The sequence below is a fragment of the Bufo gargarizans genome, chromosome 4 (assembly GCF_014858855.1).
Source record: "Bufo gargarizans isolate SCDJY-AF-19 chromosome 4, ASM1485885v1, whole genome shotgun sequence".
Taxonomy (NCBI): Eukaryota; Metazoa; Chordata; class Amphibia; order Anura; family Bufonidae; genus Bufo; species Bufo gargarizans.
This window is the reverse complement of record NC_058083.1, coordinates 144,398,273-144,414,438: the sequence shown is the minus strand read 5'-3', so window position 1 is coordinate 144,414,438 and position 16,166 is coordinate 144,398,273. Positions and strand designations below refer to the sequence as shown.

The window sequence follows — 16,166 nt, the reverse complement described above, 5'->3', positions numbered from 1 at the left end:
TCACTGTCTGCTTCTTTATCAAATTATGATTAGTATTCCAGGCCGCCATCAGAGGTACTGCCTTCAGAAGCCTGGATAAAAAGGTTCCATGGATCACTGTCTTCTACCACTAAACTAAATGAGGCCCAAGCAATTTTAGTTATATGAATAGAGTGCCAATGAAACAAAGGGCCCCTTTATGATAGCAGTCATCAGTCATGGTGTACCTTACACATAAAGTTAACCTAAATAGGCTGTCATCTATACAGTATGTGCTGCGCATAATGCCTGCCTATGATCCGCCAGAAAGCTTATTCCACTATTCCTTGTCAAATCAACAGTCTGTCACTAACATCAAGGAGGTGGAGAGAATAGAAAAAGCAAGGCGGAGCAGGAGCTGCTGGACAGCAGACAGTGGGTGAGAGGGGTCTTACAAAACTGCTACTTGCCTTCCCAAAAATACTGCACATAATGAGCCCCTCAGTGATAAAGAATAGAGATTATTTAATTACCCCACATAAAGTTTTGTACTATACAGTCAGTTCTTGTGAGGAGGGTTATCTCATGACTAATGTAAAAAATGAAAATCAGAGATAATAAAGGACATGACAATCTCTTTCTAACAAAGCTAGAACCAGCCCTGTACCTCACATGGATCCAGAGATCTCCCCATTCATTGTTCTGCTAGATTTATATCAGGCTGGCAGCTCAAGGGGAGTGTCTTTATTGCTGCAGCTAAGGGGGTGTGTCTGTGCTCTACCTATCACAGCTCAGGAGGCAGTGAAAGGATGAAACTGAGCATGTGCAACCTTCTCAGTGAGCAGGACTAAAGAAATAAGAAAGCTAACAAAGACCAGGTGGCGCTATACGGAAATGTCTCTACCACTGGTTCCACGACCAAATCAGCTGAGCTGTACCCAAAATGAAGACTAGAGGGGTATAGCTACCATACATTATACAACCCCGCCATATAATCCTGGGAGTAGATTGGAGCTAGGTGCTTGAAAATGTGATCATCTGCAAATCTTAGTGAAATCTGCTACTTCCTTGATTTTCATAATCGGCTTGTGCACAGCTGATCACAAATAGTGGGGAGGACATGCAGCACATGTACAGGTTTCCTATGTAGATTTTGAAGGCAAAATCAGGAGTGGATCATAAAAGGAGAAAATGTAATAAAGTGGCTTTCTGGTAGTTAAATATTGGTCACCTATCCTCAGGATAGGTCATCAATATCAAGATTGCTAGGGGTCCAAAACCTGGCACCCTCACCAATCAGCTTTTTCAGGCAGCCACGAGCACTGCCAACTGTACAGTGGATGGAGCCAGAGAGCTCTGTCCACTGTGTAGTGGCCATAACAGGATACTCCAGCTTAGCTCTCATTCAAGTGAATGGGGTTGAGCTGCAGTATGACGGTGCCGGAATCCTTCCATCCAGTATATAGTTTTTGGTACCAGAGGCTTGAAGAACAGATACTACTGGCTTCTAGTGTTGAGCGCGAATATTTGAATCCCAAATTTTTATTGCGAATATCGCCACTTCGAGAATTTGCGAATATTTAGAATATAGTGCTATATATTCGTATTCACAAATAGTGTTGAATATTCTAATCGCGTATTTATTGCGACTTTTTCGCAAATATATCACGTTGCTGATTTTCGCAATCAAGTAAACAATGACTGGAGATCACAAATTCCTAAATTTTACGAATTTATGGCAAATATTTGGCCAAAAATTTGCAAAATATAGCAAATTTGAATATTGCCTATGCCGCTCATCACTTCTGGCTTCAAAAACTGCATAAAAGAACCTGAACATGTGGCAGCTTCCTTAGGATATTATGTACGACCTCACATAATATTCTAAAAGTATAATATTAATAGAATATTCTGTTTTTAAAATGGAGACTGGCTGAAGGCTATAAGGGGTTGTCTCATTTTAGCAAATGGCATTTATCATGTAGAGAAAGTTAATACAAGGCACTTACTAATGTATTGTGATTGTCCATATTGCCTCCTTTGCTGGCTGTATTCATTTTGCACATTATACACTGCTCGTTTCCATGGTTTTGACCACCCTGTAATCCAGCACCGGTGGTCATGCTTGCACACTATAGGAAAAAGTGCTGGTCCCTCTGGTGGCCGGGATCACAGGAGTGCACGTAGTCCAGCACTTTTTTCTATAGTGTCCAAGTACGACCACCGCTGCTGGAATGCAGGGTGGTCGTAACCATGGAAATGAACAGTGTATAATGTGATGGAAAAATTAATCCAGCCAGCAAAGAAAGCAATATGGACAATCACAATACATTAGTAAGGGGCATTTAAGAATGCATTGAGATAATGGTGTGAGTGATGACGACTAGTGTACATAATGGGAATAGAGCTAATGTTACCAAATTGAGCCGTAGCTGAAGGGCTTCATGCATCATCTGCCGGGCTCTCACGTCATCGTGGTATTTTTCTTCCCTCCAATTACTTAGAATCTGAATAAAGGTCCAAATTGTTAAATCAGAAGTTGACACATAGTGGAAGAACAATGGCATGAAGCTGTCACATATCCAGATATATTTCCACATATATGTCAGTCCTGGCCATTCTACCTATTCCTTATTAGATCATTTATCCACTGACCGGGGCCTGATGCACTTATTCTGGAAAATCACACGTGTGTCACAAACTTTGAAAACTGTAAATAATATGTTTTTTACGTGCAGTTTTTGTATTTGAATTTGGACATGCTGTAAACATATACTGGTAGTCACTTTTCTGAAAGTAAATTCCTAGACAACACAGCCAACAATGAAATACACACCAGAAAAATACCAGAATCCTCTGTGCGGTCCTGAATCGTGTCCCATGCCATATGGATAGAATTTTGACACTAACGTGACAAAGAACTGCTGCAGGCACATATGGTTTAAAGGCTATGAACAACTTCAGGTCAATTTTAATGGTTGCATTTTACAAATTTTGGGCTAAAATCATTATTTCAATTGGTCTCTATTTAAAAATGATTCAGTCTATTTGCAGACTATCCCTCCTTAGCTCTATTCTCCTGACCTCATAAACACTCATTTATTTCTTATCAAGTTGGGGTCAGGAGATCAGAGATAAGGCTTTGCATATGCTGTCAGCTGATTTTTACTGCATGTATCACAAAAACTGTTGTAAATTTTTAATAAAGACCAATTAAAAAATTTTTTTAATTTTTTTTACCAAAAGTGAGTAAAGTCATAAAAATGAAAACAATGCCCCGAAGCTGTCCATAGCCTTTAAGCATAATCTTAGGCCTCACGCACACGACCTTTGTTTTATTCCGTGTCCGTTGCGCCGTTTTAATGCACCGTTTGCCATCCGCGTCCGTGATCCATGGTTCCAGTCCGTCAAAAAAATATAACCTGTCCTATTATTTTCGCGGAAAACGGTTTGGGGACCCATTCAAGTCAAAGGGACCGCTAAAAAACGCGGAGGCACACAAGATTGTCATCCGCGTCCGTTATTTTCCTATCATTTGCATGGCAAACCTGTCTTAGACTTTTTTTACTTTCCTTTTATGTCTGGTGGTCCTCTAAAAATAAAGGAAGACACACGGAAACAAAAACGGAACACGGAACAACAGAACCCCATTTTTTGGAACGGAATACAACAACGGTCGTGTGCATGAGGCTTTACAGATAGCAGTGATGACTTTGCAGTGGGCCATGGTTCTGATAATCAAATTCTCTTTTTTTTCCTGTACTATGCATGCATATAAACTATAAAGAAACACATATAATAGAGTATGCATAAACACCTAATATAATATAGCTTTTTATTAGCCTGGGTGAAAAGAGACAAAATAGAAAAGGCAAAATAGACAAAAAGCATCCTCCTCTGTGCTGATAATGTATGGCATCAATTTTCACTGTACATATTGGTATTTATATAACCAGTATAGATATATTTGCTTTAATACATTATTTTAGTAGCTTTTAAACTTTTTTACTAAGTAGTTAGCACCTGTTATGAGTATTGGAAACGCTTAAGTATTGCAGTGTTATATTAACATAGTACCACCTACTGGGCATCTCATCAACTGCACTTCTTGTTTTTCCCTCCTTTAAAAACTCTTTACAGGTGACTGCATAAATGAGATCCGAGCCCCAACTATATCTTTGCTGCCATCAGAAATTATGCTTGAAGTAAACCCAGGCATGGGACCTTTCAACAATGATTTGATAGATTTCTCACCTGCTTCTGATAGGTAGAGATGTCTATTTCTGGTGAGTAGTAAGACAAATTCTTTGTCTGAGACACCTTCAGATATAATTGATATTAAGAAGAGGTAACCTCTAATATTGTCTACAAGAACCTTTACACTCCCTTATCTTTATGTCATAGAGGATATAATGGTGGTAGAGGTCTTTTGTAAGGAAGAGTAGCCAATATCTCTAGATAATTATACACATCACTGATCATCCATATTGTGTTAATCTCCCTATTACCTTTTGATATCAGACACTAAAATGTTAGGAGCATATGCTGTAAGTTGCAAGGAGAAGCCCCCAGGGATCAGACAACGATCTGGGGAATTTGGAGACCAAGTCGCCAACCTGAACTTTTTATCATGTTCCTCAAATAATCCCTACACTATGTTTGCAGTGTGGCAGGGGCATTATCATGCTGAAAGAGGTCCATGTGCATCAGTGAGCTTAAGCTGCCCATAGCCAAGTTCTCTGGTTGTCCTGCCTGACCACTTTTGGTAGGAACAAAACCAATGCATATTGGGAACGTACGACAAGAACTGCCATGATCCAGCCAAATCATCTAGCTATCACAATTTGGCCCTTGTCAAAATCGCTCATTGCTCTTGCCCATTTTTCTGCTTCCAATGCATCAACCTTATGAACTGACAGTTCACTTGCTGCCTAATACTGTATGTTCTTCACCTTCAAAGGAGCCATTGTGATGAGATAACCAATGCCATTATTTACTTCACCTGTAGCTTACCTGATTTACTTGGTTTTGTAGTGATGTCAGGAGTCCTTCTCTCTGCTCATCTTGTCCTTTCAAACAGGTTAGCACCAAGGATAGGAATGGGTGCTGACTTAGCAAAGACATGCTTTATGGGAAATATATCAGCATTAGTCTCATGGTTCACCAATATTCTGATCAGTTATTTACTCTTTATTTCATACATACAAGCTCATGCTCTAAACAGGTGTGGACTACTTGGCGTGAAGTTATGGGAAATATTGTAAGTAGATGGTAGCCTATAAAGACCTTCTTCCCAGTCACCAGCGCTTACTGTCAGTTCCATTGGAATAATAGATTACCAAATGTGCACATACAGCTGCCATGCCTACTTGACAATGGACCTTTTTTTCTTCTTGTGTAACCGTACAGTATGTTATGCTTTTTAGGACAATGTTATATCATCATTATTGCATCTTAGTGCGACAGAATAGAAGAGATAGTCCTGGGGTTTAGTGTCCCATAACTTACCTTTTTTGCTTTTGCCTATCTCTTTCTTTCTTTGAGGATGACCCCAGGTGCTGTCCCTTCTCCAGTTCTTCCCCTGCTGCCTTTAGCACTCTGCCTTGGACGGAGGTAGGTAATTTAGCAATGAGAGGTGCCACAAGCCAGACACCCCTACGTTCAGAAGAGCTACATTAAAAAATAGTTAAATACTGTTAAATAACTTTAAACCTGAATATAATTTATCATACAAATACTTGAATTTACAGATATCAAATGATCTTCTAATTATGGTCCTTACATGGGGCAATGTCAACCCCAAATAAGTGACTTTCGATGATATACATGGCCCAATACAGTACGGGTGACTGTTACTACATATATTGTCCGCTAACCATCCACAGTCCGCACAGGGCGATGTGTTGCCAAGAAACAATGGGGGAGATTTATCCTCTTCCTACACCTCTTTTTTGGCATAAAAAGGTCACAAACCTCATGATTCTGACTTTTTAAATGTCACCTGCGACAAACTTTGTTGCAAGTGGCATTTCTGCTCTGCAGGGATCTTCATTTGTGCAAAGGAAGACAGAAATCAAAAGAAAGCTTCTGCCGAGCGGACAGGCGAGGTGTGCACCTAACTAATGACGAAGCGGCACTTCTGCTCCTTTGTGGTGTGATTGGAGGATTTAGGGGAATGGTCAGGAACGAGCGTTTTTCCTTCCCAATCATCGGCCTGTGTAGATGGGCTTTAAAACTGGGCAGGTTCATGTATTTCTCCCACACATTAAGGTCCCATTCATATGACCATGTACGTTTTGCAGACCGCACATGGACACCGCGTGAACCTCACATTGTGGGGGAGTAGCCATTGACTTCAGTGGGCCTGTGATTAGCAAGATGTGGACAAAGACAGGACATGTCCTATCTTCTGCAGTGCAGACTCATGGCCCTGGAAGCACACTTGGGAGGACACTTGGACAGGATGGCTGGTAGGACACAGGGCAGGGTGGTTGCCTACTCACACCACATCCTGACGCTGTAAGGGGTGAGGACATAGGCAGTGCTGACATCTGCAGAAGAGGTCCAGGGAGCATTGAAGGTAAAGTGCATTTTCACAACTCCCTGGGGCCTGGACTCCTGTCCTCTAAAACCACATTCACATGACGGTGGGAAAAAAATGCCCAGTTTTTCATGGACATTTTTCAATAATTTTTGCAGCCATTTTCTGTCTGTTTATTTCTGATGACCATTAAAAACAGATTAGAGCAACTGCCTTTTTTATTTATTTTTTTGCTTTATCGCAACCCCTGCGGTGACCTCTGTATATAAAATGTCCCCCATAGCCCCCCCTGGACATAGAATCCTCCCGTAGTACCACCAGTATGATTAATATCCATGTGTGCCCCTCACTATTATTAATGCCCAAAAAGAGGATATATGCAGCCAAAAGAGGATGTCTGGTCGCCCTGAACCACTGTGCATGTTATGGGGCCACTGGGCATATCACTGTTATGGGGTGGATGTCACTGTTATGGCGGCATTGTGGGTTATTATTGTTATTATGATTTACTAAAGCGCCATTCATTCCATGGCACTGTACATATGATAAGGGGTGCACATACTGTACATAATACAGAAGACAAGTTACAGACTGGTACAGAAGGAGAGGGGACCCTGCCTGTGAGGATGTACAAGTGGATGACACTTTTATGAGGGCGCTGTGGATGTTACTGTTATGGATCACTGTACATGCCACTGTTATGGGGCTCTCTAGACGTCACTGTTATGGGGACATTGTGCATGTGACTGTTATAGTGGCTTTGTGAATATCACTGTTATAGTGGCCTTGTGAATGTCACTTTTATGGGGCATTGTGGATTACATTGTAATGTGGAACTGAGGATGATATTGTTTGTTATGGGGCACTCTGGATGACACTGCTATGGGGGCACTATGAATATATTTCAAGCACACACACAAACAATAAACAACACAAACACTGCCGACATGTTTGCCGATGTTCGCCTAGTATCCTGAGTGTGATGTATGGATGTGAGTGATGTATGCAGTACAGTGTGTGATGTCTGTAGTGCAGTGTTTAATGTATGTAGAGCAGTATGTGATGTCTGTAGCGCAGTATGTGATGTATGGATCTGTGTGATGTCTGTAGTGCAGTGTGTGATGTCTGTATCTCAGGGTGTGATGTATGGTTGTGTGTGATGTCTGTAGCGCAGTCTGTGATGTCTGGATGTATGTGATGTCTGTAGCGCAGTGTGTGATGTCTGTAGTGCAGTCTGTGATGTCTGTAGCACAGTGTGTGATGTCTGTAGTGCAGTGTGTGATGTCTGTAGTGCAGTGTGTGATGTCTGTATCTCAGGGTGTGATGTATGGTTGTGTGTGATGTCTGTAGCGCAGTCTGTGATGTCTGGATGTATGTGATGTCTGTAGCACAGTGTGTGATGTCTGTAGCGCAGGGTGTGATGTCTGTAGCACAATGTGTGATGTCTGTGGTGCAGTCTGTGATGTCTGTAGCACAGTGTGTGATGTCTGTAGTGCAGTGTGAGATGTCTGTATCTCAGGGTGTGATGTATGGTTGTGTGTGATGTCTGTAGCGCAGGGTGTGATGTCTGTAGCACAGTCTGTGATGTCTGGATGTGTGTGATGTCTTTAGCGCAGTGTGTGATGTCTTTAGCGCAGTGTGTGATGTCTGTAGCGCAGTGTGTGATGTCTTTAGCGCAGTGTGTGATGTCTGTAGCGCAGTGTGTGATGTCTGTAGCGCAGTGTGTGATGTCTGTAGCGCAGTGTGTGATGTCTGTAGCGCAGTGTGTGATGTATTTAGTGCAGTGTGTGATGTCTGTAGCGCAGTGTGTGATGTCTTTAGCTCAGTGTGTGATGTCTTTAGTGCAGTGTGTGATGTCTGTAGTGCAGTGTGTGATGTCTTTAGAGCAGTGTGTGATGTCTGTAGCGCAGTGTGTGATGTCTGTAGTGCAGTGTGTGACGTCTTTAGCGCAGTGTGTGATGTCTGTAGCGCAGTGTGTGATGTCTTTAGTGCAGTGTGTGATGTCTGTAGCGCAGTGTGTGATGTCTTTAGCGCAGTGTGTGATGTCTTTAGCGCAGTGTGTGATGTCTGTAGCGCAGTGTGTGATGTCTGTAGTGCAGTGTGTGACGTCTTTAGCGCAGTGTGTGATGTCTGTAGCGCAGTGTGTGATGTCTTTAGTGCAGTGTGTGATGTCTGTAGCGCAGTGTGTGATGTCTTTAGCGCAGTGTGTGATGTCTTTAGCGCAGTGTGTGATGTCTTTAGCGCAGTGTGTGATGTCTTTAGTGCAGTGGGTGATGTCTTTAGTGCAGTGTGTGATGTCTGTAGCGCAGTGTGTGATGTCTTTAGCGCAGTGTGTGATGTATGTAGCGCAGTGTGTGATGTCTTTAGCGCAGTGTGTGATGTCTTTAGCGCAGTGTGTGATGTTTGTAGTGCAGTGTTTGATGTCTGTAGCGCAGTGTGTGACGTCTTTAGCGCAGTGTGTGATGTCTGTAGTGCAGTGTGTGATGTCTTTAGCGCAGTGTGTGATGTCTGTAGCGCAGTGTGTGATGTCTGTAGCGCAGTGTGTGATGTCTTTAGCGCAGTGTGTGAAGTCTTTAGCGCAGTGGGTGATGTCTTTAGCGCAGTGGGTGATGTCTTTAGCGCAGTGTGTGAAGTCTTTAGCGCAGTGTGTGATGTCTGTAGCGCAGTGTGTGATGTCTGTAGCGCAGTGTGTGAAGTCTTTAGTGCAGTGTGTGATGTCTGTAGCGCAGTGTGTGATGTCTTTAGCGCAGTGTGTGAAGTCTTTAGCGCAGTGTGTGATGTCTGTAGCGCAGTGTGTGAAGTCTTTAGTGCAGTGTGTGATGTCTGTAGCGCAGTGTGTGATGTCTTTAGCGCAGTGTGTGATGTTTGTAGCACAGTGTTTGATGTCTTTAGTGCAGTGTGTGATGTCTTTAGCGCAGTGTGTGATGTCTTTAGCGCAGTGTGTGATGTCTTTAGCGCAGTGTGTGATGTCTGTAGCGCAGTGTGTGAAGTCTTTAGTGCAGTGTGTGATGTCTGTAGCGCAGTGTGTGATGTCTTTAGCGCAGTGTGTGATGTCTTTAGTGCAGTGTGTGATGTATGTAGCGCAGTGTGTGATGTCTTTAGCGCAGTGTGTGATGTTTGTAGCGCAGTGTGTGATGTCTGTAGCGCAGTGTGTGACGTCTTTAGCGCAGTGTGTGATGTCTGTAGCGCAGTGTGTGATGTCTGTAGCGACGTGTGTGATGTCTGTAGTGCAGCTTGTAGTGAATGCAGGCAGGCTATTATAGCCAAGTGATAAAGTACACGAAAGATACACTATATTGGACTGGATGACGCTAGGCCTCTACATAACTTAGGCAAAGAAAATGATAGATGAGACTGGCCTGCAGGCCCACCCATTTCTCCGCCCACGCAACGCCCCCTTTTATAGACCTGACATTAGCGATGAAAAAGTGGCATATATCTGTTCGTAAATTACCGCCACAGTCTATTGTGACAGTAGGATACCGTCTGGGACTAAACACAAACAATTATGATGTTAGCCTGTTTATTTTTCCTGCACTGGCTTGAGATGCGCCACAATTATTAAAAGGCACAAACCTATTAATAAATGTGACGCATGTCAGTGCTGCCTATGTGTCAGATCTGAAATCTACTCCAGCCTGGAGCTGAGGTAAATTTCTAATGGTAATGTGCACTAGTGTTGAGCGCGAATATTAGAATCGCAAATTTTAATTGCGAATATCGCCACTTCGAGAATTCAGGAATATTTAGAATATAGTGCTATATATTCGTATTCGCGAATAGTGTTAAATATTCTAATCGCGAATTTATCGCAAATATTTTACATTGCCGATTTTTGCAATCAAGTAAACAATGACTGGAGATCACAAATTCTCGAATTTGCGAATGTATGGCAAAAATGTGGCTAAAAATTCGCGAAGTATCGCAAATTCAAATATTGCCTATGCCGCTCATCACTAATGTGCACCAGTTTCCTGGAGCACAGGTTGTTAAAAGAGAAGGTCCCGTCCACAGTCTGCTTCCCAAGCCCCAATCACTTTTTGGAAAAGTATCAAGGGTGTCGGAAAGATGCTAAAAAAGTTGCAAATTTTGTTGCAAACTGACTTTATTTACACCAGAAAACTGACCTAGAAGAATCATAATGAATCTCTTCCAATGCATATTGTAGGAAGGCGCAAGAGTCTGTCGTTGACGGAAGGTATCACCAAGGTTCCTGGCTCGGTGAAGTAAGAGCAGGTATTCTCAGGTGTCAGCGGCAGCTAATGCTGATTGACACTTTACTATTTCAGTATGGCTGTATAGCTGATCCAGGACGGCTCTTGCTGGGAGAAGTCAAAGTGCTGGGTGGGTGACTACTCCCCACGTTCCAGGCCGGGTCTTGACTGGTCTATAAAATACCCTGAGTTTTGTGCTGGGCTGAGACCTGTGTGTTGGAAGTGCAGGCCACCTAAAGCCTGCATTTGGACTGCTGGAGGCAGAACTGCCAAGAAGGTGACTTTTTTTTATGCACAAACTTTCTACTCGGTGTGAACAAACACCAACCTTGCAAAGAGTGTTTTTGTTTGACCTTATGTGTGAATAAACACAGACATTTGAATTACGAACTTGTACTTTGCCTCTGTACTGCACCCGCTTATCCCAACTACCAGAGCGAATCCCCACAATATGTTAAACACAAATCACAAGTTAGAAATGAAGATAAAGCCTATGGTAACATTATCATTATTAGTTTGGAGCAAATCAAAGTCCACAAACTGGACTTCGATACGAAATTCAGGGAAAATTTGATTCCCGCAAGGCCGAATTTCCTCGTGCTTCGTGGTAACTAATCGGTTTTCCCTGAATGCCGGTAAAAAAAAATAAAAAATCATAATTACCACATCCATTTGAGCATGAAGAGCCAGCTGCCGCAATCCTGTGCGTGGTGATGTCAAAATCTGTGCTGGTCGAGATTTTGCGCTAGATCTTCAATCAAGATGGCGGTGGCTGGCTCTTCACGATCAAATGGATGAGGGATGTATGATTTTATTTAAAAAAATTATGTTACACTGTAATATCAATGTCAGATGCTGCGATCAGCTATGAACGCGGCATCTGAGAGATACAATGACATCACACATCTGCGCGTGTGAGAATTGGCATGTTTTCTTCAATCAAGATGGCTGCAACGGCATCTCCACAATGAAATGAATGAGGTGGGTAGGTGGGTTTTTAACAGTCATTTCAGGAAAAATTGATTAGTTACACGAAGCGCCAAGAAATTCAGATTCGTGAAAAATGAAATTTTTCCTGAAATTTGGATCGAATTCCACTTTGTTAACTTCGATTCACTCAACACTAACCATCATAGTACAAACAATTTGCAAAAAAGGGCATAGGTTATTTTATGATATCAAACCGAACACAACGTTATTATAACATCTTCATAGTAAAATACTGTAACATACTTTTAATCAAAATACAGTAGCACATGGCTCATAAACCAGGCACAGGAATTTGCAACATCATCATTAGAGAACACAGTTAATTAATTCCATGTTTCCCAACCAGTGTGCCTCCAGCTGTTGCAAAACTACAACTCCCAGCATGCCCGCACATCCAGGCATGCTGGGAGTTGCAGTTTTGCAACAGCTGGAGGCACACTGGTTGGGAAACATGGAATTAATTAACAGTATCTTGTGATGTCATGAAAATCGAGCACAGGTTATAAAATGGTCAGTATAGTAACATCATCACAGTGGAATGCAAAGTATACAGTCATTGAAAATGGAATCAATTGTGACATACAGTGGTGCATAAAAGTTTGTGAACCCTTCAGAATTTTCTATATTTCTCCACACATTTGATCTAAAACAACATCAGATTTTCACGCAAGCCATAAAAGCAGATACAAATAACCAAATCAATCAAATGAGTCCAAAATGTGAGACTTGGTCATTTATTTCTTGAGGGAAATGATCCAATATCACGTGTCTGTGAGTGGAAAAACTATCTGAACCTTTGATTTCAGTGTCTGGTGTGACCGACCTGTGCTGCAATAACTACAACTAAACATTGGGTCCAGCCATTTTTGATTAGTCCTGCGCATCGACTTGGAGGAATTTTAGTCCATTCCTCTGTACAACACAGCCTATGAACTACTCACTTCAGATCCTCCCACAACATTTCTTTTGGATTAAAGCCAGGACTTTGACTTGGCCATTCCATAACTTTCTTTCTTCTTCTTTAACCATTCTTTAGTAGAACAACTTGTGTGCTTAGGGTCATTGTCTAGCTGCATGACCTATATTCTCTTGATGGTCTTGAATTTCCTCCTTTTTTATAGAATCTGACTGTGGATTGGTGGAGTCGAAAATCCTTAGAGAAGACTTTTTAAACTTTTCTAGCCTGATAAGCAGATTTTCTTCAGAAGTCCTCAAAAATCATCTTTGTTTGTGCCATGATGCACTTCCACTAACTGTTTTCATGAAAGCGTAGGGAATAGAATAGGCCTGTACTCCACCCGCACCACTGTCCCTACTTACTTGCACGAACCATCCTAAGTGACAGGTCACAACTGGACAGCAGTCCCTTGTTAGCTAAGTGCAGGTGCCTAAACCAAAATGGGAAAAGAGAAGGCAGACAGAAAGAAGTGAAAACCAGACAGGCAAAACCAGGACTGGATCGAAATCTAGAAATGAGCAAAGTTCTTAAAAAATCTGTTCGCTCCTCCGCCGAAAAAATTAAATAAAAAATTTGCTTTGTGACAATTTACTTTCACAAATTTCAATTTGAACCAATTTTGAACCTCTCAGATGCTGCATTCATCACTGATAATGGCAATATTAAACCATTTTAGTGGTTGCTTGTATTTACCTCATCCATTTGAGTATTAACAGGCCACCGTGGCCATCTTGCTTGAAGATGCAGTGTGAAATCTCACATGGCGTGTGATGACGTCATCAGTCATCATGATATGTCACCGTGCACAAGATTTCGCTCAGTATCTTCAAGCTAGATGGCCACGGTGGCCTGTTAATACTCAAATGGATGAGGTAAATACAAGCAACCACTAAAATGAACTCAAATAGATGAGGTAAGTATGATTATTTTTTTAAATATTTTTTACCACCATTTCAGGGAAAACTGATTCCTTACCACAAAGCATGAAGAAAATAGTGGCTTTGCTCAACACTATCCAAATCCAAATACTGAAACAAATAAACAGCAAAGTGAAACCAGGAATAAACATCAAATATCAAGTCAGCAAGTAAAAGCGGGTCACAAAAAGCAGAGTCAAATACCAGGAGGTCACGCCCTAGGCAAAAATCAGTAATCAGAGGCAATGTCAAAGAAACTTGCAAAAAGTCAGTGACCTAAAGTAGCAAACACACAACTAGCTAGTGAGGCAAGAATACTAATCACACAGCCCTGTGGAGAGCAGCTGCCTTAAATAGCCCACCTCAGAAAACAGATGACCGCCACAGAGCCTGATTGGTCCTGGTTCCCTGATAAGTCAAGCAGCACCATTGTTAGTGGGGTTGCTTGCCGTAGTAACAGAGCAACACTACCAAACTGCCACAGGACTTGTGACAGTACCCCGTCTCCCTTCAACAATGGGCAACTGGACCCTTAAGGCACTGCACTGCGTACTCTCCTGGAATACAATAGGAGGCTTCTGACTAGAACACCGAGAGGGTTCTTTAAGAACCCTCTTTTTTGTATACACTGGGATTTTTTCAGATTACCAGGACCATGATCCTGTTTACCGTAGCCTTGATCTCAGATGCAAAAGTGGGAAAAATAGTGGAAATAACAATACCAAAAGACAAGTTGGATTCTGGTTTGGCATCAGAGCAATGTCTGACACAGTGATTTCTAGATAAAGCATTTGCCTTACTAGTCTTTGAACTAGGTCTAAATGTACAGGTACTGCAAAATTTGGTTCCCCATTTTTCCAGTTCACCAGAAGTCCAGTTAATAAAAAGATCATGTAGCTGGAGCCATGACATACAGAGGATAACATCAGCTAGCAAATCTTCAATATTACAAATGGAGAACAAACTTCAGAATGCATATAACCAATAAGCATAGAGATATTAGGGGGACAATATTTAGGTAAACCCTTGGTCAAGGGTTTGGTATCGATATCGTACAGGTCCAGGAGAGTAAGTAACAGAATACCCAAAGGAAAAGCAAAATTCAAATTAATAAAATTAGCAGTGGCTCCAGAATCAACAAAAGCAAAGCCAGCCTGACTACAGGAATTATAGGACATACTGTACACACTGAAAGTAGGACCTTTTTAAGGATCCTAGGAAATACACATACTTCCATGCCTAGGTGACCTTCCAGAGAGCCACCTAGGTGCTGGCGACTTTCTGGCTGCAGCCATTTAAGAGAGAACTGGAGTAGATGGTCAGTGTAACCACAATGGAAATAATCCTTTTCTCCTTCTGAAACTCCATCTGTCTTGACCAGATAAGTTACATTCAGTTCCATGGGTTTATCAAAGGAAGAAGCTACCTTGGAGATGGTGGATGGCAAATCTGGACTGGAAACTGGAATGGACGCAGTTAACGTCATGGTCATATCAAGAGAAGCAGGTGAAGGATAACTCACAGGAAAGTCCTTAAGTGTTTTAGAAAGACCCTGGTGGAATTGACATATCAGAACTGGGTCATTCCATTGGGAGGCAACACACCACTTATGAAAATTTGTACAACAGTCCACGACCAGTCTGTGTCACTGACGGAGTGGAACTAACTTGGACTCAGCAAATGCAGTCCTGTCAGTTTGATTTTTAGAGCAAAATAAGAGCAGAAAAAAAAAATGTATCCACAGATGACAGCTCAGGAGAAGGAAAAGAGAATGCCCATTCTTAGGGATCCCCTTGCAGGAGAGAAATAATGATACCTACTCTGTTGCTCTGACCACGAGGAGTGAGGTCTGAGACCCTCCCTGAAAGACACAAACTGCTTCCTATCTCCTCAAATCAATCAGGCAACTTAACTTGGGGTTCTAGGAACTGTGAGGGAACAGACACAAGGGGTGGACACTGAGTACTCTCTTGGTGTTGGACCCCTTCCACAAGATCTTGGATCAGCTGGGTGAGACTGTGCATTTGGTCTACCAAGACCTGCATAGAATACATCAGCAAAGGATGTGGATGTGTACCAGTGATTATGTCATGAAAGGGTGGGGAACAGTGCAACCCTGTACTCCACCCACACCACTGTCTCTACCTACTTACTTGCACAATTTGTCCTAAGTGATGCCTACAACTGTAAGTTGGTCCCTTCTTAGCTAAGTGTAGGGGCCTAAACCAAAATGGGAGGAGGAGACAAAAAGGAGGTGAAAACCAGATAGGCAAAATCAGGATTAATACAAGAAGCCAAATACTGAAACAAATACACAGCAAAGTGAAACCAGGAGTAAATGTCAAATACCAAGTCAGCAAGCAAAGGCGAGTTTGCAACAAGCAGAGTCACATACCAAGCGGTCACATCAGAGGCAAAATCAGTAATCAGAAACAATGTCAGAGAAACAGGCAATAGGTCAGAAATCCCGAGGAACAAACACACAAATAGCTAGTACAGCAAGAATACCAATCACAGGCACCTGTGGCCAGCAGCGGCATATTTAAATAGCCCACCTCAGGAAGCATGTGATGCTGGCACAGAGCCCG

At 42.2% G+C, this 16,166-nt stretch overlaps 1 protein-coding gene across 1 annotated transcript in view; it reads right to left on the bottom strand.

The window, feature by feature from the left end:
* Nucleotides 1-16,166, bottom strand: part of MED12L (mediator complex subunit 12L) — a 648,568-nt gene that overhangs the window by 124,473 nt on the left and 507,929 nt on the right. Inside the window, exons 30-32 of the mRNA XM_044291042.1 lie at nt 5,467-5,628; nt 4,972-5,083; nt 2,376-2,465 (exon numbers count right to left, since the gene is read on the bottom strand). Of these exons, the coding sequence (XP_044146977.1) occupies nt 2,376-2,465; nt 4,972-5,083; nt 5,467-5,628 (364 nt within the window). The remainder of the gene's footprint in view (nt 1-2,375; nt 2,466-4,971; nt 5,084-5,466; nt 5,629-16,166) is intronic.